The sequence below is a fragment of the Petaurus breviceps genome, unplaced genomic scaffold (genome assembly GCF_028583685.1).
Source record: "Petaurus breviceps papuanus isolate PSGF00001 unplaced genomic scaffold, PetGlider_PUasm1.0 186, whole genome shotgun sequence".
Classification (NCBI taxonomy): Eukaryota; Metazoa; Chordata; class Mammalia; order Diprotodontia; family Petauridae; genus Petaurus; species Petaurus breviceps.
The window spans coordinates 57,926,105-57,950,423 of NW_027185798.1; the positions used below are offsets into that span (position 1 = coordinate 57,926,105).

Consider the following 24,319-nt stretch of genomic DNA (forward strand, 5'->3'; position numbering starts at 1 on the left):
TTGATAGATTATATATGTGTGATCATGTAAGACATATTTCCATTTTAGTCATTTTGTAAAAGAAGAAACAGGTCAAAAGAAAAGAACCACCAAAAAAAGGTGAAAAGTATTATTCTTTGATCTGCATTCACTCTCCCTCAGTCCTTTTTCAGGATGTGGATAGCATTTTCCATCATGAGTCCTTTGGAATTGTCTTGTATCATTGTATTGCTGAGAAGAGCAAAATTGTTTAGTTGATCATGGCGCAGTGTTGCTGAAATTGTGTTTAATGTTCTCTTGGTTCTGCTCACTTCACTTTGTATTAGTTCACGTAAGCCTTTTCAGGTTTTTCTGAAATCTACCTGCACATCATTTCTTGTAACACAATAGTATTCCGTTACATTCATATGCCATAGCCTGTTCAGCCATTCCCCAGTTGATGGGCATTCTCTCAGTTTCCAATTCTTTGCCACCATTAAAAGAGCTGCTATAAATATTTTTGTACATATAGGTCCTTTCCCTTTTTTTGTGATCTCTTTGGAATACAGACCTGGTGATGGTATTGCTAGGTCAACGGGTTTGCATAGTTTAATGGCCCTTGAGCATAGTTCCAAATTACTTTCCAGAATGGTTGGATCAGTTCACAACTCCACCAACAGAATACATTGAGATTAAATGAGTAACATACATACAGTTACCTGGCTAATTAACAGGCAGAGCCATGACTAGAATTTAGGCCTCCTAACTCTGAGTCTAGCACTGAAGAGGTTGAGCCTCTTCTTTGAATTCTTCCAGGCTTCAAACTTCTCCAGTATTACATGGTAGGACATTGTCATACAGAATCATAGCTTTTCATCAGTAGCAGTATTATTTTGCTTTATTCATCTGATTTTGGGTGTATAATGTGAAATAACACCTAAGAGTGTTTGTAGTAGTTTTGTACTTTCTCCTGTGTGGCTTTTAAGATGTTTTTCAAACATCTGAAATGACAAAATCAACCAAACAGTTCCATGAATTGAGGTAGCAGTTTGTTTTTGGCTAAAATTGCATTATCACTATTGTGGCTAACTGTAGTAATATTTCAGGGAAAAGACTGCAATTTCTCAATATTGAGAAGTGCTTCCACTTTCCATTTTTGCTGCTGTTGCTGCATGACTGACTGAGTATTGCCATATGTTACACTGTTTAATATGTTTCCACATTGGAGAAATATACGTGAGAAATTTTAAAAAAGATTAACATCTGGCACTCAATAATAATCAACATTACCATTCCTGAATTCTCATATTAACCTTTTTGTTCTAGGAAGCATCTAGCTTTTCATTTGCTTCTATTGTTATTCAGGGTCCATCATTACCTAGTACAGAAAAATAGAAAGTCTGGTGCCATATATACAGAGAATGCCAAAGACCATGAGTAATCTTGAAGAGAAGTAACCTGGTCTCTCTGTACACACATAAATGAATGAATGAGCATTTATTAAGTACTTACTATTCACAAAGCACTAAGGATACAAATGGGAAAGTAAGACAATCCTTGCTCTTAGAGGCAGCTGTGTGGCTCAGTGAATAGAGTGCTAGAGACTTAGAATCAGGAAGACCTGAGTTCATATCCAACCTAGCTTCCTTTGTGACCCTGGGTAAATCACCTAACCTCTCTGATTCTGTTTCCTCAGTTGTAAAATGAGGATAATAGCAACACTCTTATTTGTTGTGAGGTTCAAATGAGTTAGTTGTAAAATCATTTAGTACAGTACCTGGCAGGTAGTAGGCACTTAATCTTATTTCCTTCCTTCCTACTATTAATAAGCTCATTATTGAGGGAGAGGGGGACACATAAAAGGTTGCCACTCCTAGTCAGATAGAAAAATCCCATGATCCTTAATGTTTAATAGTAATGCACATAGTAATATATCTTCTTTAGAGTAATTTCCATTGATAAAATAGTATCAGCTGCTGATGTTAAACCATTTGACAGTGCCAAAGACTTTTGGAGGCAGGAATATTATTTTCTGGGTCTTCACTGCAGCACCACAGTACCAGGCTATATCCACCCTTTCCAGGGTGATGGCTATGATGGTCTGGGGGCTGTTGCTACTCCCATAGCACTTGGATTTACCTGTCCATCAGTAGTAGTTGGTCAGCATTTTTCTTACAGGTGTTGAAGGTGAACCCCTTCTCTTCAATGAGTGCTTCCTTGAATGATGAAATTAGGCCTAGGGTCTAATCAGGACCAGTGATCTGAGGGGCATTACTCTTTCCAAGACTTTTGGGTCCAAAAGCCTGGGCAGTCTTCCTCAGGGTCCAAGGGGAGGTGATCATTGAGGTAATAGTGGCTGGCACTTGCTACCTCCTATTGTCACGTCTTGCTACCAGCCCATCTGTCTCTCAGACATACTAAGTATTAAATTTTATTTTGATTTTACATGAAGGAAAAAAAACATGAGATTTAAATATCCATTCATTGAATAACCTTTAAGTGGAAAACACTGGAGATATTAAGAGGAATCAAACATAGACCTTTCTTATAAGGGGTATATAATGTAGGAGAATTATACAAAGTAGGTTATGATATATGACACAAGAGAGAGAGTACAAAATGCTTTATCTTTTAAGTTAGAAAATAGCAATTAGTGATGGATGAAGGTATCAAAGAATTTGTAAATAATTGGAGTTCCTGAAGGAAATAACATTCTTATCAAACATTTCAAAGTCTGTTCTGTTAGTAAAAGTTAATGCACTATATTTTTCAGTTGATTAATTTATAATTATATAATATATATAAATTTATAATTAACTTATATATTAACTTACATATATAACATATAGTTGATTAACTAATTAACTTATAGATTAATCCATTAACTTATGAGAAAACAGTCTTTTTGCTCCTTTATGCTCTGTTCATAAGAAGTTAGGTGTTCAGTATAAATGTGTATTTTTAGTGTTAGTAAATTTAGAATTTATATTCGTAACTTGTTCAGCAAAAATTAGTGCTACATTGGGTGATACATATGTTGCTGATTTTAAAACCCCGAGTAGGCACAGAAATAGAAAATTAGTAATTCTTGATTATGTGGTTTTTGTGGTGACTTTCTTGGCAAGCTGCCTGCCTCGCATATGACATTTAACTAATCTGATCTTAGATTTATATTGATATTGGACATGTGTGACTTAATGACTGAAGCTCATAATAGCAATTTAAATTTCACAACTTCTGCTCATATACAGATCTTGTTAGCATGGATACTTTTACAAAACTGTGCCAAGTACTTTTCTTGGAATAATAAGATACAAAAGCTTGAAAGCCTGTTTTAAAATTTGATTGCTACCAAAATTCCCATTCTTTTAAAAGTCTTCAAAATGGCAACCTTATTAACCATCATCTGTTCAGCATTCATACACTGTCAAATCAACAAATATTTATCACATTACCCCTCATGGTGTAGTGTACACAGTTTCCTGACCTTAAGGATATAATTTTGTTGGGGATGGAAGATAGACAACCAAATAGAGAACAAATGACTGTATTCAAATGTTGAAGTGAATTAATACTATTTCTGTGCCTGCTCTTGGGGTTATTTTAAAATCAGCAACATGAAGATCTCTCTCTCTCTCTCTCTTCTCTCTCTCCCCCCCTTCCCCCCCCCCCTTCTTGTATGGTTTATCCTCTCACCTTTCACTTAGAATATCTTGCCTTTCTCTCTAATTAAATCCCACACTTCTTCCTTTAAGTACTAATTTAAATCCTACCATTACCAGTCTTTTTCTAAATACTTGTAATAGTAAAAGTAGACATCTAAGGTCATGAATACTATTACTGCCTTTCTTAGTACTTCTGTATAAAGTTTTAGTTGTTTCAGTTGTATATTATAACATTAATTCAGAGTATACTTTTTTAAGCACTCTGGATTTTTATGGATAAATGGATTATCCCCTTTGCTTTATCCTAATGGTTTGATGCATAGATAAAGTGGTCCATTTAAGGCATTTTGTTTAATAGAAATCTTGTATATTTGGGTGCCTCACTAGCTTTGTCTAGGATAGAATTTCTTAACTTGGGGTCCGCGAATTTGGGGTTTTTTATATTTTGATAAACATTTCAACATACTTTGTTTGCAATCCTATTTATTCTGTTTTATGTATTTAAAATTATTATTCTGTGAGGGGGTCCATAGCCTTCACCAGACTGCCAGAGGGATATGTGACACAAGGTTAGGAACACTCTCTTCTAGAAGATGTAATATATTACCCCTGATCACTATATAGCTATTTCTCTCACTAGAAGTTGTTATTCTGATAATACCATGTTAAGTTTAGACAGAGAAAAACACTAACATATTAAAATATGATTAGAGATACAAAAAATAAAATCCCAGCTATATTTAATACAGTAACGTATCAGGCAGGAAGAACTTCAAATAGTCCTATTTTGCAGTGGTCTTTGAGTTCATTCCAAGAGGAAAACAGTTGGTTTATAGCTGTGACTCATTATTAAGAGTCCATCAGTGTCATAGAAGAAGTTCCCAGTATGCTAGAAAAGATATAGCTTGGTTGCTGAGATAATTAGATTTTTGACATTTTTAAGTGGCCAAGTCTAAGAATAATGCCCAGTATTCTGAAAGGTCTTCCTGAATTGAAGCATTCTCAATTCTGAATATTCTCAGAGGTCTTCCTGAACTAAAGTATTCTCAATTCAAAGTCCCTAAAGAATACCTAATCAAGCATTAGAAATAATTTCAAACAATTTGAGTATCCTTTAGAAATTTTAGCTACTTATTTTTCCACTATACCTTTCCATATATAACTTATTGTTATATAGTACATCAGTACTGTGGATAATTATACCTTTTTGTTCATATTTAGTTTCTTAAGACCTGCTTCTTCAAGATTCCTTATCTTAAGATGCACCTTTTGTTTTACAATAAAACAAATACTTGGGGCAGCTAGGTAGCACAGTGAATAGAGCACCGACCTTGGGGTCAGGAGGACCTGCATTCAGATGTAGCTTCAGACACAATACACTTACTAGCTGTGTGACCTTGGGCAAGTCACTTAACCGCAATTGCCTTGCTTTCTACCCCCAAAAAAATTTTTTTAAATCTATCATATTATGCATGTGTTCAGTCTCATTCCCACTTGGCCTTTTTGATAATGCAGGCCACTGAATTTACAAATCAAAACATTTATTTCAGTCATGAGACTTCCTTGCAGATATAGACAAAGAAGAAGCCAGATGTAATGTAAGTACTCTGGAATTGCCCAGGAATAAGAACAGGTTCACACACAAAAATATTGTTAAAAATTTGAAAAAAGAAGAAATTAATGCTCCTCGTCCCCCTACCCCCATTCTCTAATGTAACAGAGATTTCCTAACTGGAAGTGTTAATAAATAGAAGTTTCTTTAGTTGTTATCCATGAATAGTCTAAAATCAATCAGTAGAGGTTCATTAAACTCTCACTCTGTGCCAAGCACTTGCTGGGTGTTGGGAATATAAAGGCAAAAGTGGAATAGCCCTAACCCTCAAGAAACTTAGATTCTATGAAAGTTTTGACAGAAAGAATATAGGAAATAGATATGAGATGATATGTATGTGTATGTGTGTGCATGTGTGCACAGGGCACCAACAGTTGGGTGATACTTGATCCAAGTCTAAAATAAGCACTTTTAAGGATAGACGTGAGTGTCTTCCAAATATAAGTAGTCGCTACTAAGGCATGGTGATGAGCGTGGTAATGAGAAGTGGAGGAAGGGTGACTCTGAGATGTGTGAAACAGTATGAATCCTTTTTGCAAAGTGAGAGCCATTGTTCCTCTCTGGGCCATAGATTTGCTGATGTCTAGGCATGAGAGATTGGCAGAGGACATGGGGGGGGATTGGGCTGCTTTGCTCAGATGGGTGAAAATCCAAAAACAGCACATTTGAAATAAAAACAACTATAAACTTTTGACTAGGCATTTTCTAGCTCACCTTTTTATTCCAAGAGTCAGTGTTCTTGGATTTCCTTTGCTTATTATGCAAAGAAACAAGTTTCCTTTATGTCTTCCTCTAACCTTCTCTTACACATAGACATTAGACTAGGAATGGAACAATGACCTGGTGGGTCATCATTTGTACAGATGACTCATTATGCCTTTTTCTTTATTCGCTCATGTGTTAGGGGCACCCTGGTGCTTCTGTTAGGCAAGCAATGTAGGACATTCTCTGAAAGGTTTTTTACAAAAACAAACACTTTTGTAACACTTATTGGAAAAGTTTCTTCCATCAAAAGTAAACTCCCAACAGTTCCAACTCGTCGTCCTATAGCTTAAGTTATACTTTTAAAGGATTCATTTCTCCCCTCATTAGCAAACAGGGTATTGCATGCCATTCCCTCTTTGCTTTTTTCTTTTGCAGTTGTATAATTTTGGAGAAGTAGCTTCCATTGTTTTCTGGACAAGGACTTGGAAACCAGAAAGCTTCTTTGACAGAGTGAAGACAAACAGACAGAATGGCTTGCACACACTATGTTTACTGGGTAAGAATTTTGCTCTTTTAAGTCAGGCTTTTGTCCATACCTATTTAGGGGATAGGAGAAGCACAGTGAACCAGCCAATTCAACAAAGGAGTAATCAGATAGGAAGAATGAGAATGAAAAGATAGAATCACGGAAGCCCGTGGAGAAGAATTTCCAGGAATTAGAGGGTGATCAACAGTGTCAGATGTTTTTGAGAGAGTGTGAATGTGGACTAAACAATTATTTAGCAAGTGAATAGGTGGTCTTTGCAAAAGCAGGTTCATTGTTATTGGAGTCAGAAGCCAAATCGCAAGGATTTGGAATAGGAAGACAAATAAAAGATGAGGGAAGGGGCAAGGTGAAGGTTTTTTTTTTTATTTGTATTTAACGGATGTTCCTTATAGATATTTTGATAATAATCAAAAGATATAGATATAAAATGAGTTAGAGATAGATGGAATTGTGAATAAGTAGGATGAGTTCCTGTAACTGTCATATCCGCATGATGTCTTCTCAGTGCCAGACATTCTCATTTCTTCATCTGGTTCTATATCCTCACCATTCTGGTCACAATTTTCAGTACAAACTCCAGTTTCTCAGTTTTTCCTAAAATATGACACCCAGACCTGAACACTATACTTCTGGTATAGCCTGCCCAGGGCAGAACACAACGATATTGTTATCTCCTTCATTCTAGACCCTTCTGTTAATGTGAGATTCTGGTGTGAATAATGTGATAATGGAATAAGATACAAAGTTTTTTGGTAGAAATATCACATTTTTGACTTAATAATTCTTAGAAAAGCAAAGCATGTATACATAATACAATAAAGCATTGTATACATATACAAATTCAAGAGGACGTCAGTAAATGCTGAGGATGCAAGGAAAGGCAAAGGTCCCTGCTTTCAAGGAGCTCAAAATCTAATGGAGATAATGAACAAATATATAGAAACAAACTTCATACAGGATAAATAGGAAATAATTAAAAGAGGGAGAACACTAGAATTAAGAGAAGTTGGAAATGTCTTATTGTAGAAGATGAGATTTTAATTGGAACTTGAAGGAAGCGAGGGAAGTTGGTAGGCATCTAGGGCATGAGGGACAGCTAGAGAAAATGCCCACAGCCAAGAGATGGAATGTCTTGTTTGTGTCACTAGATGGAAGAGTATGTGACACAGTTGGGTAGTGTAAGTACGAGGGGGCTAGGTTATAGAGGGAATGCCAAACAGAAATTTGTATTTGATCCTGGAGCTTTTAGGGAGCCACTGGAGTTTATTGATTATAGGGAGGATACAGTCAGATCTGTGCTTTAGGAAAATCACTTTGGTGGATGAATGGAAAATGCTTTGGAATGGGGAAGACACTTGAGTCAGGCAAACCCACCAGCAGGCTACAGTAATCAAGGTATGAGATGTGATGCCCTACCATAGAAAGGTGGCACCATGTTTCAGAGGAGAGAAGGAAGAGTACTGAAGAGGTGTTTAAAGGGTGAAATCAACAAATCTGGACTTCTATAGTCATTGAGAAGTTGGGAGAGTGGAGGGTTTAGGGGAGGGGTAGGGAACCTTCAGCCTTGAGGCCACATATGACTTTCTAGGTCCTTTGGTGTGACCTTTTGACTGAATCCAAGTTTTACAGAACAAATTACTTAGCAGCACTGAAGGCCCAACTGAGGTTGTCTAACATACATTTGTAGTGGACCCGGTTAATTAAAACAGTTGTGATTTTTCTCCACCTTTTTTCAGAAGCAGATATGAACAACAGCGAGGACCTGGTGGGAGTGGTCCAAGGCTGAGATTTGACAGGGTGCATTTGGTAATAAGGCAGTAAGAAAGCTGGAAACTTGAAAAGAAGAGAGTATAGAATTTAATTCATTTACCAAGGGATCGAAAAGGGGAAAAGAGGAGAGTGGCTAGTGCAGGGGTAATGAATGGCCTGAGAGGTTAAGATATTGAAGGGTCACAACGTGGACAGAAGGATAAATGTAAAACTTTATGGCAAGGTAAGAAAGGCAAAGTAGAATAACCCTTTTTTTTTTCCTGATTCGAGAATTCTTTTTGAAAGAATTGCCTGTTTTCTCTTACTTTTCTAAAACAAAGAAAACAAAATGACTGAGACCCAGTTTAAACTGTTGGGCCCTTTAGCTTTTGTGATAAAAGCAAATACGTGGGGAACTGCTGGGTCATCTGTATGTAGATTAATCACAAAACATGATTCTCCTCCTTTAATTCTCTGGATAGGTCAGTATTGTGGAGCTAAAGGAACAAAACACATGTTCCGTCATATGACAGATTCATTTGAGAGATGACCTTAAGACATGAAATGATTAGAGAATGGTAAATATGATTAGAAGCAATTCCCGTTTTTTTATCAAGAATTCATTTTGAGTCTAAAATTCTGAAATTATTTTCTCATAAAAGTGATATTCTTCATGGTAGTCAGGTTTTGAGGTTAGCCCCCCAAAATCTATATAATAGTAATTTACCTTAAGTACAGTATCATGCTACTATTACTGTAGAATCTAATCATACCGTGTGTGACAGATGTTTCAATAGAACAGTGTATTCAGAGAATTGGTACCTCAACAGGACATCACATGCACTTTTCTCCCTACAAACTCCTTCCCTTTACCTCCTGCTGCTCCTTGTTGAAAGTCACATATACTTTGAGAGAAAAGCAGACAGTCATGGGAACTTGGAATAAGGATTAGGGCCCAAGAGGATAAAGAGATAGGACAGAACTGAGATTATACCAACAAGACCAGTTATGGGGACTGGGGAGGCTAGCTGCCAAAGCCCCCTTAGTCATACCAATCATGCCACTGTAGAAACTGCCCTTCGTTCTGGGGACAGTGAGAATTGACTATGGGATGGGGATGTAGTCCCAGACAATAGGAATGGAAGGAGGAAGATCAGCACAGACAGAAGGGAGCTTCTCTGACTACTGGCTCTTTTCTTGTGGGGTTTTTGGTTTGTTTTTGGTTTGGAGTTTTTTTAATGTTCCTGGGGTCATCGTTGTTGTTTAGTTGTGTCCATTCTTAGTGACCCTATAGTCACTAAGTGGCACATGAGGCCATTCTGTTCCCTCACTATCTCTTAAAGTCTATCCAAGCTCATGTTCATTGCTTCCATGACATCATCTATCCATCTCATCCTCTGCTGTTCCCTTTTCCTTTTGCCTTCAATCTTTACCAACTCAGGGACTTTTCCAAGAAGTCCCTTCTTCTTGTTATGTGGCCAGAGTATTTAAGCTTCAGCTTCAGTATTTGACCTTTCAGTGAACAGCCTGAATTAATTTCTTTAAATATTGACTGATTTGACCTCCTCGCTGGCCAAGGGACTCTCAAAAGTCTGCTCCAGCACCACAATTCAGGAGCATTGATTCTATGGCACTCAGCTTTCCTTATAATCCAACTCTCTCATACATTGCTACTGGAAAAACCATAACTTTGATTATATAGACCTTTGTCATCAAGGTAATATCTCTGCTTTTTTGTATGCTGTCCAGATTCTTCATAGCTTTACTTCTAGGGAGCAAATGTCTTTTAATTTCATGGCTGCAGTGCTATTTGTAGTGATCTTTGAGCCCTGGAATATAAAATCTGATATTGCCTCCATTTCTTCTCCGTCTGTTTGCCAGGAAGTGATCAGTTGCCAAGATCTTAGGTTTATGGGGTGTTTCTTTTTTTTTGATGTTCAAGCCAGCTTTTGCACTCTTCTGTGTAACCCTCATCAAGAGGCTTCTTCATTCTACTTCACTTTCAGAGTGATATGGTCTGCAGATCTGAGATCGTTGACATTTCTCCTGGGAACCTTAATTCCAGCTTTTGATTCATTCAGCCTGGCATTTTGCATGATGTGCTTTGCATTTAAGTTAAATAAATAGACAGTATACAGTCTTATCATACTTCTTTTCCAGCCTTCAACTGATCAGTTCCATGTTCTATTCTAATTTGCTTCTTGGCCCACATACAGGTTCTTTAAGAGAAGTCAGATGATATGGTACTCCCATCTCTTTGAGGACTTGCTACATTTTGTCGTGATATGCACAGTGAATGGATTTTCTGTAGTCAGTGAAACAGAAGTATATGTTTTTCTGGAACTCCCTTGCGTTTTCCATTATCCAGAAAATGTTGGTAGTTTGGTTTCTAGTTCTGTCTTTTTCAAAACAAGCCTGCTTTTCTGGTAATTCTCAGTTCACATATTGCTGAAGCCTAGCGTATAGAATCTTAAGCATAACCTTGCTGGCATGTGAAATGAGCCCAATTGTTTGGTAATTTGAACATTCATTGGCATTGCCCGTCTTTAGAATTGGGATATAAACTAATTATTTCCAGTCCAGTTTTACACCAAATTTGCCGGCATATTGAGTGCAGCATCTTATTTTATTTATTTATTTTTTGCAGGGCAATTGGGTTTAAGTGACTTGCCCAAGGTCACACGGCTAGTAAGTGTTAAGTGTCTGAGGCCAGATTTTAACTCAGGTCCTCCTGATTCCATGGCTGGTGTTCTATTCACTGCACCACCTAGTCGCCCTTAGTGCCACATTTTAACAGCATCATCTTGTAGGGATTTAAATAGCTCAGCTGGAATTCCTTCATCTCCACTAGCATTATTGTTAGCAGTGCTTCCTAAGGCCCACTTGACTTCATTCTCCAGATGTCTGACTCTAGATCAGTAATAACAAGTTAAGATCTCTTGTATAGTTCTTTGGGGGTATTCTTGTCACCTCTTACTCTCTTCCACTTTTGTTCAACACCATACAAGTAGAACTTTGAACTTCAGTACCTTTCATCCTGAGTTCTCTAAACCCTTAGAACTTGTTACTTAAAGATTAATTTTGTATATGTCTGTTTATGCTAACTTATTTTTATGAAATGAGCTCATTTCTGATTAAGTAGATACAGAAAAATCCTCAAATACATTTTCATATCATCTATTTTAGTGAAAACAAAGTTTCACTGAAGTAGATATAGGAATCAGTTGCTGCTTCATGTTGGGTTAGTCTGCCATTTAACCTTTTTATCAAATAGTTTAGCTGACCAGTCATTATATGAGGCTTGGTGTTTATGTGTTATCGTATTTTATGTTTTTGTATTGTAGCTGGTTACTGCTGGACATTGTAAGAAGCTAACAAGTTAGGGCCATGAAAGGCTTCCTCCATGAGTTTATGATGTAATAGCTTGGATTCTGACCTTAGTTTTCCTACCATTCATTAGACACAGCTAATTTATTTTAAAGGCAATATTGAGGCTTTTTATGTCTCATTTTGAATTCATTGATGCTGAAATTCTGGAGATTGGAGAAACCCTTGTACAATTCTTAACTGTGTTTTTCAGACTATATATGGTAAGCATGTACCAAAACCTTTGTGAAAAGGTCATATTCAGGTCTATTTAGTTCACAGCCATGTGAATATAGTAATTTAGATTAGCTGTTAGGTAAAGGGCAAGCCAGTTGTAAGTCTAGTTCACCTAAGATCACAGAGGAAGGGAATTTCCTCTTTCAAAGCTTAGTCCCAGGCACAATTTCTTTTTGTTTTAAGCTTAGAATTGTTGTGCAGTGATAATTGCTGGCCTTTGAACAGCCTCTTATTTGCATGTTTGCCTGCAAAGCATGCAACTTCGCTTTAGGTTGCAAATTCGCAGTGTGTAAGGTTTCCTACAGGAGTTTATGAGTATTCATTATTATTTAACCTGTGTTTTGCAAAATTGAACTCTAAAACCCCAAAAGTCAGGTGGCTATTAACTGAGAACAGTGTTTTGAACAAAGTACATATTTAAACCTGCATTTTTTTTTCTCTTTCTCTAGACCTCCAAATAAGAGAACGGTCTTTGGAAAATCTAATAAAGTGAGTTATGGCTTTGAAAATATGAACATGTCTTTTGAATCTCTTCACTCTTTTACTCTGTGTTTTTATGTAAAAGAACATACATTTTGAAAGTGGTTAAGAAAAAATAGACTTATTATTACAGATTAATTATTTTATTATTAATATTTTAATAATTATTATTATTAATTAATTAACAAATTAAATTTTTTAAAAATATTTTTTCTGATCTTTGGTCATACACAGTTTATCCTTACTACTCATTGAAATAAAATGACCCCATCCAAGTTTTTATCTAGAAGTTTCCTCTTGTTAACCCATTGAAGGAAGTAGTAAAACGAGGAAAATATGGCTTTTGAAATAATCATAAAAATAAATGATATCCTGATTAAACTCCTTAGTATCCTTAGCCAAGCCGAGCCTACAGCATATCCACCCACTTACTATGAATGATTTTTGCTCAGTACATTTACTTTTTGAAGGTAGTTTTGGATTTTATGTTGAATTTGAGGTCCAGTGATAGTACTGTGAAAGGCATAAGAAATAACACTTGGGGGGGCAGGGGGGGGAAAGAAATACCACAGAAGTTCCAACCAATTCATTGTGTACCCAGAGTGGGTTTTGCACAAGGCTTCAAAAAGCATGTGGGCCGGGTAGTGCTTAGGCAGATATGGGGTAATAATTACATTAATGAAGTATTGTGTAGTTTAACGGTTAAAACAGTGAAATCTGCTTTGTACTTGTAGGGGAAAGAAGATCTATGAGCCGCCACGATTCATGACTGTGAACCAAGCAGCCCAGCAGCTTCTGGAGATTGTTCAAAACCAGAGAGCTCGAGGAGAGGAACCAGGTGCTTACTTAGATCTCTTCAAGTCTGACAAGGGACTTCACAGGTTTTTAGCTAGTTAGCAGCTTGAATCCCCCTACAGTGTTCCTGACATTGTCATCCAGCCTCTGCTTGAACTTGCAGGACTTCCCAGTCACTGACCCCATTAACTTGTGTTTTACATTAGTTACTTCAGGTAAAGTCATTGCCACTCCTGAGTTTTCCTTTGGCTTTTAAGGTTGTTCGTTGCAATCACAGAATCTTAGAATGTTAATAGTAGGAAGATACTTTTAGGGATCATTTTGTTCAACCCCCTCATTTTACAGAGGAAAAAGCTGACGTCCAGAAAAGTAAAGTAATTTCTCTAGTCACTTTTCCTTTCTTTTTAATCTATTCTTAAAATACATAAGCTACCTATTGAACTGAAAGAGAAAGACTGAGGGTACTATTAATGTAAATTTTAACTTATTAAGGGTAGCTCAAGAATGCAAATTTTAAACTAATTCTACCAAAAATAATATGTTGGAGTATAAACAACACGAGAGAATAGTCCTTGTAAATTATATTTGTTTTGCTTATTATTAGCACCTGCCAAAGGGAGAAGCCTGGTATTGAGCTTCCCCCACTGACCTCTGTTGTAAGATAGCTGGCTGACTTTGACCACCATTTCCTGACACACTCCTGCAAAAAGAGCTGAATTTAGAAACTTTTCAGTAACTGGTGATGCTGAGTGTATGCCTGTACTAGTGCCTCGGTGATGATGCTGAGTGTATGCCTGTACTAGTGCTTCAGTGATGATGCAAACACTGTGCTGGGGTTTTCAGTATTCATAGTTTACATAATGTGTTCACTCCATGAAGGTCAGTCTTCATGCAAATTGCTTAATTCCCACTGATCACTGCTCCTAGTTTGGGTTAGGGCTGAAAGTAGGGGAATCAGAGGACACTTTAACCACCAGACTAACAAATCCTTACATTTCTCTCTTACTCAGCTTAAAGACCAGTGAGTCATATTGAATTAAATACTGTTAGTGACTGAGATGAACTAGTCTCATGTTTGAAGTATATGATTTTTCAAGTCAACCTGAGCCACTGTTTCTGTCAGAAACTTAATTCATTTGCTGAAGTATATATAGCATTTACACAAGTACCATTCAGTCCAGAAAGACAGACTTTGAGAACAGTTATGATTAAATCTATACATTTCATGATTTCTCTAGGCTAGCTGAAGAGGAACATTCTGAAATACTCAGGCCAGGAGGAGAACAAAAAAAGAAAGAGTACACTGAAGAAGTAAAATTATAAGAAGCCAAAGTTCAGTCAGATAAATTCATCTAAACTTACGATCACTAAGGGAGATATTTGGAACACCTGTCTTTTTAAGGGTGATGCCTGACAAGCAGTAGTTCCTTGACAGTAGGGACCAGATTGTTTTTCTTTGCATTTCTGTTTATATAGTAGGCACTTAATAGATGTTTGTTGAATTGAATAGATCCCAAGGGAGTGGGATGAGGGGGAGAACTGCCCTTCATATTAAACCTCTTTCCCTCTTGCTCTTTCCATTTCCTTTTAACTGCAGAAAACTGACTCCTGATATTGCTTCTGTGGCCATTTCCTCTAATACTAGATATATATTCTTTTGTATCAGTGGCTATTATAAACTTTTTCTTCATCAAGCCACCTAAAGGGCCATCTCATAGATTCTCTCTCATGAGAGTTCCTTGCCTAACATTTATTTAAATTTTTTACAAATAAATTTTAGGTATATTATTTCTTATATCACCTTTATTTCCTTGTACCACCTACCCCCTCCCACAGATCCATCCCTTGTAATAAGCATTTTTTAAAAGGAATAGAAAAAAGTTACACAAAACTACCCAACATATCAAAAGTCTGACATTATGTACAGTATTCCACATTCATGACCCAGCAAACATTTCATTTGACTTTTTCCATCTTAACAAAAAAGCTATATGTCATCACCTTATTTCTGTTCTTCACTTTTCACAGCCAGACTTCTAGGCAAAAGTTATCTTCACTGCTGCCTCTGTTCTCTCACCTCCCATTTGCTTCTCTGGCCCTTGTAATCTGGTTCCTATTCTTTTCATTTAACATTCAGTAACTGCATCTCAAAGGTCAGCAGTTATATCTTTATCGTAAATCCTTTTCTCTCTCCTCATCCTTCCTGTAACATTTGATACTATCATCTACTCTCTTCTCCCTGGGTTTTCATTAGACTACTATGCCATGGTTCTCTTCCTGTTTGTCAGACTGACCCTCTGCAGAGTCATCATCCATATTGTGATGCCTTAAAATACACACTCTCTCTCTTTCTCTCTCTGTCTCTCTCTGCTGTCTCTCTCACACACACATATATGCCCCAGGTTCTGTCCTGGGTTTTCTCTTCTTGCTCTACATCGTCTTTTGTTGATTATTTCCTCAGTCTTCCACATGCATCCAGCTACTATTTCTGTATAGATGATTCCCAAACCTACATAGCTGGCAGCCCCCTGCTGTCTTAGGAGGTGGAGTGCTGTGTCTCCAAAACCCTATTGGGAATCTCCACTGTAATATCCAATAAGTATATTAAACTCAACAAATCCAAAACAGAATTTATCTTCCCACTAAACTTACCTTGCTTTACTACCCTATTTTTGCCAAGGATGTTTCCACCCTTCTAGTCATCCAGGTTCTTAACCTACTATTCAGCTTTGACACTTGATTCTTCCTTTGCTTAATGGTACTAACATTGGACCTTGGGATCAAGAAATCTCCCTTTAATCCCAGTTCACAGGCTGACTAGCTGTGACAAATCATGGACAAATCATTTATCCTTTCCAAGCCTCAGTTTCTTTATTAGTAAAATAGGAGTGATATTTAGTTATTGTAAGGAAAACATTTCAAAATCCTTACTTCAGGTCAGTTCAGCAAGCATTTATAAGGAATCAGAGGGTGAATGTGCTAATAAACCAAAGGGATAAGGAGAGGTGTTTTGCTTGAGCTTGGCCCTTACATGCTTATTAAAGAAAGCCAGGGTTTCATTGAAGTAGAGGGTGAGCAAGAGGGATGTACAGGTGTGGGGAGAGGACTACTTGTTCAGTGTCATCAAGGGAGAAGATAAAGTATGTTCAGGGAACATTAAAGAGCCACATAAATGTGAGTTGTTGCACAGAATACCCTGTGGGGCAATCCTTAGAGACAGGATATTGGGGAGAACATGGTTCTGACTCAGTGTGAAACACTTATTCTTATTTTACAGCCATCACCGAGGAGACAATCTGTGTGGGCCTGGCCAGGGTGGGATCTGAGGAGCAGAAAATTGCTGCTGGCACCTTAAAGCAAATGTGCACTGTGGAACTGGGCAGCCCTTTGCATTCGCTAATTATAACAGGAAACTTGCATCCTCTGGAGGTCGAAATGCTGAAGCTGTTTACTATTCCAGAAGATGACTCTGAAACCCCGAGTGTTGAAAATTCCTGCGCATAGCCACTGTTTCTACTCTCCTTTATTTCATTGTCAGATGTATGTATATACAAAGATGTGCACTTCAGAAGACAAAACAATGGACAAACATTTGGATTCATCTCGTGAATAAAAAAGGAAGATAAAGTCATTGAACAAAACCTGCTTTCATTAGAGGTCACATCATTCCTTCTGATGTCAGGATCAGTTGGTGTCACCTTGACCACTTCCCAAGATAACTTTGCTTGCAGGAGGGTGCAGACAAAGCAGGAAAGTAGCATAGACATGGGCAGATTGGTTTTATGACTTTTCCTTCACTTAAGAAATTGGGTTAAAAACTGCTTTGACTGAAATTACCTATAAACTTAGAGGGACAGTTGGAATGTGAGTCATTCTGACTTAAACCCAGCTCCCATTTTTGAAGGGAAAGAAATGACAGCTGTTAGCAGAAAGCTAAGTAAATGATTGGTAACACTTCACTCCCCATAATTTGCTTGTCACTTTGTGCAAGTATAGGATGAATTATTCTGCTTGGAGTTAATGGTAATGCTCAGAGAAAGATTTGGAGAGAACAAACCACCACCCAGGTCCCACCCACCTAAAAGTACAACAGCACATAGCCTGTCAAGTGACACCCATCTGAATTGGCTTATCCCATTTAAACTGACATCCTAATTATGTGGCACAAGGCTGGCTGTATTACATAGGTTATGTATTGCATTGGAAATGCTGGAGCAGTCACATAGCAGTTGCCATTGGATTTTAAATGGATACCATACGTCCGTGCTGACAGAGGACTTTGACTGCAGAGAAAGAACATTTTAAGAAACTTAAGGCCATAGTCTGTTAAAGATTCATCATTCAATGGAACTCATTAAATCTTAACATTTCTGTACAAGTTTGTTGTGTTATAACAGTAATATTTATTATGAACCTTGGTCTCAATGCCAACTCTTGTGTAATTTCAGTCATTAAACATGATGTGTAGTAACATAGGTATATGCAAATTCAGCTAGATAGGCCTTTTCTTCCCATAGGGCTGATCAAGTCATCCATTCTCTTTGTTGCTGGGCATGGTTTCCTTAATTATTTTTTGGAGATAATTATTAAAAATGTATCCTGTATATGTTTACAGTAACATCAATTCGTGTGATAGTCATCTATCAATGTATTATGAACTGTGAGTTGGGGGAGGGATGGGGAGCTAGTCAGTACTAACCCTATACTATTTCCCATGTTATGAGGCCTGAAACTTTTAACTGTAAAATAAAAAAACTCTGTGCTTTAACTGTCAGTGAGAGAGGAGATAAGACTAGCAAATGCTGTGACTGTTGGCTGAAGAATCAGTCACAGGTTTTTTTTTTTAATGTATTGAGGGTTGGTATTCAGCTGCCACGACCAAAGAGTGATGGCTCTTGCCTGCAAAAGGAGGGCTGAACAGCATGCACATGGGTTCTGAGCATGGCAAATGAGTGGCTGCAATGAGACACAGAATCACAGAATTTAATACTTGGAAGGAACCTCCATTACAGTAGCCAGCACCCTCTGAAGACATCTAGGGAGAGGAAAACCTCTTCCTCTTAAGGTAGCCCATTACACTTCTGTATGGTTGTACCTTAAATTTGCCTCTTTGTAACATCAGCCAGTGTTCTTGGTTCTGACCTCTGAGGCCAAACAGAACAAGTCCAATCCTTCCTCCATGTAACAACAAAGAGAATGACCCTTGCAAGGCTTCTGTGCCCCAGGCTAAACATTTCCTTTTACTGATTGGTGAAACAGACTCAAGATCCTTCACTATCCAGGTGGACTTCCTCTGAAAACCCTTCAACTTTTTAATATCCTTAAACAGGTTCATAGAACTGAGCACCATACTTGTGATGAGGCCTAATCAGGGAAGAGTACAGTGGGAATATGGCCTATGTTTATTGGAAGTTCTACCCAACATAGCCCAAGATCTCAATAGAGACGATGGATTCTAGACCATTGACTCCATAAATATGGGCAATTATTAGGATTAGGGTATTATCCCAATATTATTTGGAGAAGTGATATTTCAAAGGTGGAAACTTGAAGTATCATGAATACTGCAGCATTTTGGCTATTTTAACTGAAAGATTATGGTGCCTTGAGTGTACAGTGTAAGGTGGAACATTTGATCCTTATAAGCCCTGGGGTTTAACTTACACTGAAAGGCTGTATTTACCAAGATTAATACTGTCCTTTATTGGCATTACCATCTGGTGTTAACATGACAACGTGTCCTTGTAGGTTTAAGCAGGTTCACTTTCTTAGGAGGAAAGGGGAGATTAGAGGGTGAGGAGTTGTATCAATGTCATCAATATCAGTAACATATAAAACGTGTGATTGATCAGTAGTCGCTGCCTAGAATTTTGGTTTGAAGAAGTGATTTTACAAGAATCACACTGACCAGGCATTTGCATTTTATTTGATTTTATAACCGAAATCTATGTGGAAGGGTCATGAAAAAGTCAGTGGGAAATTGTTCACTGAGATAAATGATCTCATGGTTATCATAAAGGAAAGCAAAGGGAATAAGTATGTGCCAGGACTTTTACAGCTATCTTGCTTGATCCTCAACAACCCTGTAAAGAAGGTGCTATTATACCCAATCTATAACTGAGAGAACTGAGGTAGAAGTTAAATGACTAGCCCAGGGTCACACAGCTAGAGGCCAGAGTTGAGCTCACTTGAACTAACTCCAGGTCTAACACTCACCTGGCTGCCTGTGGAGGAGACAGGCATCCCCACCAAACTGATAATCAGCTGCCACTCATAGGGGAAGCTAGCTAGCCCAAGTGAAATAGCAAGGCACCCTGGGGGAGAGGTGGGAGTTAGACAGGTCAGACCACCACCACCTTGACCACTGTCTTCCCTCAGCATGATGGAGACAATCCAAGACCCTGAATCCATCACCTTGAGAATGGCAAGACTTCAAGCCTATGCCCACAGCCATCATCTTGGTTGGCAACTCCTTTGGAGATTCCTCCTGGCAATTGCTCCTGTACCCACATCTACTGAAGACCCAGAAAAGCAAATTATCGACACCAAAGTCTTTGGCACTGTCATTTGGTTCAACATCAGGAAATGAGATGATTTTTCAGTGTAAAATGGCATTAAAAAGTATTGCCATCTTTGTTGCTGTACCCTGAGGACCACAAATCCTTTCCATCTGACTTGCAGATAAAACCTTCCAAATATATAATCTTCCCCATTAGAGTTCCTTGAGAGTGGGAACTTTTACTTTTCTATTTGTAAACCCAGCACAGCACTCCGCACATAGAAAGCACTTAATAAATGCTTCATTTATTCATTCATAATTATTAACCTGCTCGTTTTCAAGTTCTATAGAGACCAAACCACTCTGTAAAATCTGTTTTAAAAAAAAATGGAGGGGCGGCCAGGTAGCACAGCAAGTAAGAGCACCAGCCCCAGAGTCAGGATGACCTGGGATCGAATCCAGGCTCAGACACTTAGCATCCACCCAGAAACACCTGGCCGTGCAACCTTGAGCTTAACCCCAAGTTAAGTTGCTTAACCCCAACTGCTTAGGGGCGACCAGGTAGCACAGCGAGTAAGAGCACCGGCTCCAGTGTTGGGATGACCTGGGGATCAAATCTGGGCTCAGATATTCAGCACCACACCCAGAAATAACTGGCCGTGTAACCTTGAGCAAATTACTTAATCCCAATTGCTTACAAAAAAAAAAAATGGAAATTGTATGACATACATCTAGAGAGATGTGACATTTCAAAATGGGCCTTGTAATGTAGTGTAACATTTAAGAATTTACCCTTGTAAATATGAGTAACTTTGTCATTTTACCCGCCGCTTTGAAAGCCCAGGTAGTTAGTTGATAGTGACATTTTTTAAACTCCTAAGTTAAACAACAGAGTCCCAGTCACTGTGAACCTAATTAACTCAACTACCCCTTTAAATGTCTTATAAATCCCCATTGTGATGCCTACTGGTTCAGGAAATACCTCTTCAATTTATTTATTTTGGTTAGAAGGGAATTTTATTGAAAGACTGAAGATTCAAGTCTGAAAAATGAGACCTGCCCTGAATTACTGTGTTCTTTCCCTATACTAACAGCTGTCCACTTTTGACTTGCCCAAGGCAGCTATTATCTTCATATAAAAAATACCTCTTCAGTTTAAAAAAAAAAACATTTAATTGATTATTCTAGCCAATAGCATCTATTGAGGAAATTATAGTTCCCAGTAGTGACCTAGAATTTTTCAGGGTATCTGAATGCTGTACCAAGAATGCTAGAGAAGGGGGCAGGCAGGCATGGAATGATAAATTACTTGGCTTAATAGGAAATAGTCTTAAGTTGATGTTCTTATGTGATGATACAAAACAGTCTCACCTGCTTTGTTACTTCCATTAGCTATTTTTGAGGAAATTCTAGTTGGATTGAATAATTGGAAGGGTCATTTACCAAACTACAAATTGATCCAAAATTTTAAAATTGAGTTGTGGAGAAGCACTCATCTGAATAAAATGAAATCCTACCAGTATTTTTCTTCAGGGCAAAAGAACATAGAATTTAGGGCTGGAAGGTAACAGTGGCCAGTTAGTTGAACCCACTTATTTTACAGATAAGGAAAGTAAGGCACAGAGGGTAAGTAATTTGTCCCAAAGTTACAGAGTAAATGGCAATTCTAGAATTTGAACAGAGGATGTCAAATCCAGGCATTTTCCCACTGTTCCATGCTGCACATAGATAGGACCATAGAACTTGGGAGTTGGAAGGAATCCTAAATTACCTCTAAATAGTACCTAGAATACAGATCCCATCTATGATATCCTGGTCCAATAGCTCCTATTTGAAGTGATGAATATTCATTACCTCTTGACACTCCTTCCATTTTAGGGTATTGCTAAGGCTCCTTATACTGAGTCACAATCTGCCTCCAGTTTTAACCTTTTGGTCCTAGTTCTGACTTTTGAAGTTGTAAAAAATGTCTAATAATTCATCATCTACCTGACAACCCTTTGGATATTTGAAGACTGGAACAGATAATAATAAGGTACCTCCTAACACTTTTTTTTTTGGAGGGCAATTGGGGTCAAGTTACTTGCCCAAAATCACACGGCTAGTAAGTGAAAGTGTAAATCACACGGCTAGTGTGTTAAGTGTCAGGCCAGATTTGAACTCAGGTCCTCCTGACTTCAAGGCCGGCACTCTATTCACTGTGCCACCTAGCCACCCCTCTTCTAACACTTCTTTCCTAGGTTTTGTCTTTGTATCCCGAGGGCCTACCATGGTGCCTTACACACAATAGCCAATAAATGTTTTTTGATTGGTTGATGAAACAAGTTTTGGCCCAAACACCTCTGAGTTTTAAGTTAAAAACTAAGCAGGATCTGTCTTGATTAGACCAACATTATAAGCAAGTCCTAGAAAAAGAATGTTACCCTGGAAACCAAAAATGCCTGTAATTGGAAAGCAGTCACTATTGTGTCATGTGATATGCCTTTAGGAGTCGTTTAAAAGGTGATCTTATTTCATCTTAGATCCACGTTATTAATACAATCTGGCTGCAGGAGAATCATTCTTCACATAAGGAGCTGGACTAAATGATTTCTCAAAACCCTCGATTTCTTTCCTGCCTCTTTTCCCTACAGCGTTAGGCAAATTTCCTAATCTTTCAGTGTTGTCACTATGAGTTGGTTCCAAGGACAAAAAGTGGTGTGTAGGGGGAAAGGGAGATAAATAGTCTTACTAGCATTCAAACATACAAAGGAAGGTTGGTTTCTGCCCCCTTGCTTGTAGGAATGCCTGTTTTATTTGATGAATCATGCCAAGTACTGTGGGGGACACAAGGAAAAGGCATAGTCTCTAGTCTCAGGGAATGGATAGTCTTAAATGACCAAGTAAGATTAGCAGAACATTGCTGGGATCACTGTTTTGGGGCTGAAATCTGTAAGCTCTAATCCAACCCCTTCATTTTACAAATGATGGAACTGAGGTCCAGAGATTAAATACCAAAAGCCATACAAGATACAGCTAGTTTCCAACTAATGAGAATAATTTGCACTACATATTTCCATTGGGCTGGAAGCAATGAGCATATTTTACATAATTATGACTTTGAGTACATGTGACCACTTCTGGTGGTTCATTATTTACATTAATCAGGAACTCTGAGTGATTAAATGGCAGACAGGATTTGAACCCAGGTTCTCAGACACCAAAGTAAGCACTTTTTTCTCTCACTTCACAATATAACTTCACAATACTGTCTACAAAAGCAGCAGTAGCTCGGAGAAGTTATCAGTGTGGACTAGAGTAGTGCACAACAACATGTAATTTAGAGCAACAGAATGGAGGTTCATTTAAGGTGGAGGAAACTGCAAGGAATGAAGGCAGGATGTAAGAAATGACTATGTAGACATGGTGACTAGCTCCCAGAGAGAAAGGTAGGGGTACATGTAGGCCTGACTTTCCAGGTCCTGTTATCAGATTTCTCTTCTTTGTATTATACACTCTTGTCAAAATGGACTTCTTGCCATGCCCTACACTACCTGATACCATCCAGCATCAAAGCTTTTGCCTGTGCTCCCTCTGGTACCTCCCATTCTGTAAAGCCCAACTCAGATTATACAGTTACCTCTTCTACATCGCAACTTTCCCCATTAGGGTTTCAATATATCACTGGTTGGCATAAGAAATTAAATGAGAATTGGGGGGGGGGGGAGGTGTGGAAGCTGCAGATGACATGCAAAGGCCAGCCAGCAGACATGGGGATTATGACCAAATACTTAACTCAAATTTTACAGTAACGTACTGTAAACATTCCATAAAAGAATAAAAAATTCAGACTTCTCTGGTATGGAGGGCCAAAAAATTTACACTGATTTTTCATATCACAGGATCACTGTGGCCCTAGCCCCTCCCAACAGGGGATAACTGTATATACATAACCAGTACCATATTTCTAAAATAAAATTCTTCTGCTTCCCATCCCCTCTCCCCCCAAGAAGCATGAATGAATTCTCCATGGGAGGCATTTACTTCTGTCGAGAGAAAAAAAGTAAACAGTAATGAATCTGTTTTAACAAGTGAGTTTCTAACACTTACTTGGAAAAGCAGCGTCCTGGGTTCCAAGCGTCCAAGACAAAGGCTGTCGGTGTTTGTCCTTCGTTCTGGAAGAGGCCCATGACATCAGGGAGCTGAACTGGATAAAGTGAAGGAGAACTGTGTAGAGGCACCTCCTCCCGAGCCATCTGGGTCCCATGGCCAGATACAGATCAGAACTGGAGATGGCCCTGAACTAAGTACTAGGAAGCCAGAGTATTCAAAAAATAAACCATCAACACCAACTAGTCCAGTGTTTAAAACTCCACTCAGGTGTGCATTTCCAAAGACTTAATTTGCCATGTTTTCTAAGGAAGGGAAGGGGAAGCAATAATTGATGGATATAACTTGAAATTACAAAGCAATTAACCTAAGCTGGAAAAAATTAATCAGTTTTCATTTGCCACTTACCCATCACTAAGAGTTCAAATCAACCATGTAACCATCTAGTCCTGCTCATTTTTCTTTTTACATTAGTACTCGTCATGACCATTATGGAAAAGAAGAGATGTGGAACTTCTTCCACTCCTTCCAACAAAACAAATCTAACTTGATAATGTTTATTGACTTATGGATTGGTGTTTTCTGATGTCTGAGAAACTGGCAATGATAACTTCAAG

General features: G+C 38.1%; 1 protein-coding gene across 1 annotated transcript in view; it reads left to right on the forward strand.

Moving 5' to 3' along the window:
* DPH5 (diphthamide biosynthesis 5) overlaps window positions 1–17,738 on the forward strand; it is a 37,704-nt gene extending 19,966 nt beyond the window's left edge. Inside the window, exons 4-7 of the mRNA XM_069090517.1 lie at window positions 6,376–6,496; window positions 12,289–12,328; window positions 13,054–13,157; window positions 16,392–17,738. Of these exons, the coding sequence (XP_068946618.1) occupies window positions 6,376–6,496; window positions 12,289–12,328; window positions 13,054–13,157; window positions 16,392–16,618 (492 nt within the window). The 3' untranslated portion in view covers window positions 16,619–17,738. The remainder of the gene's footprint in view (window positions 1–6,375; window positions 6,497–12,288; window positions 12,329–13,053; window positions 13,158–16,391) is intronic.
* Window positions 17,739–24,319: the final 6,581 nt, after the last annotated feature.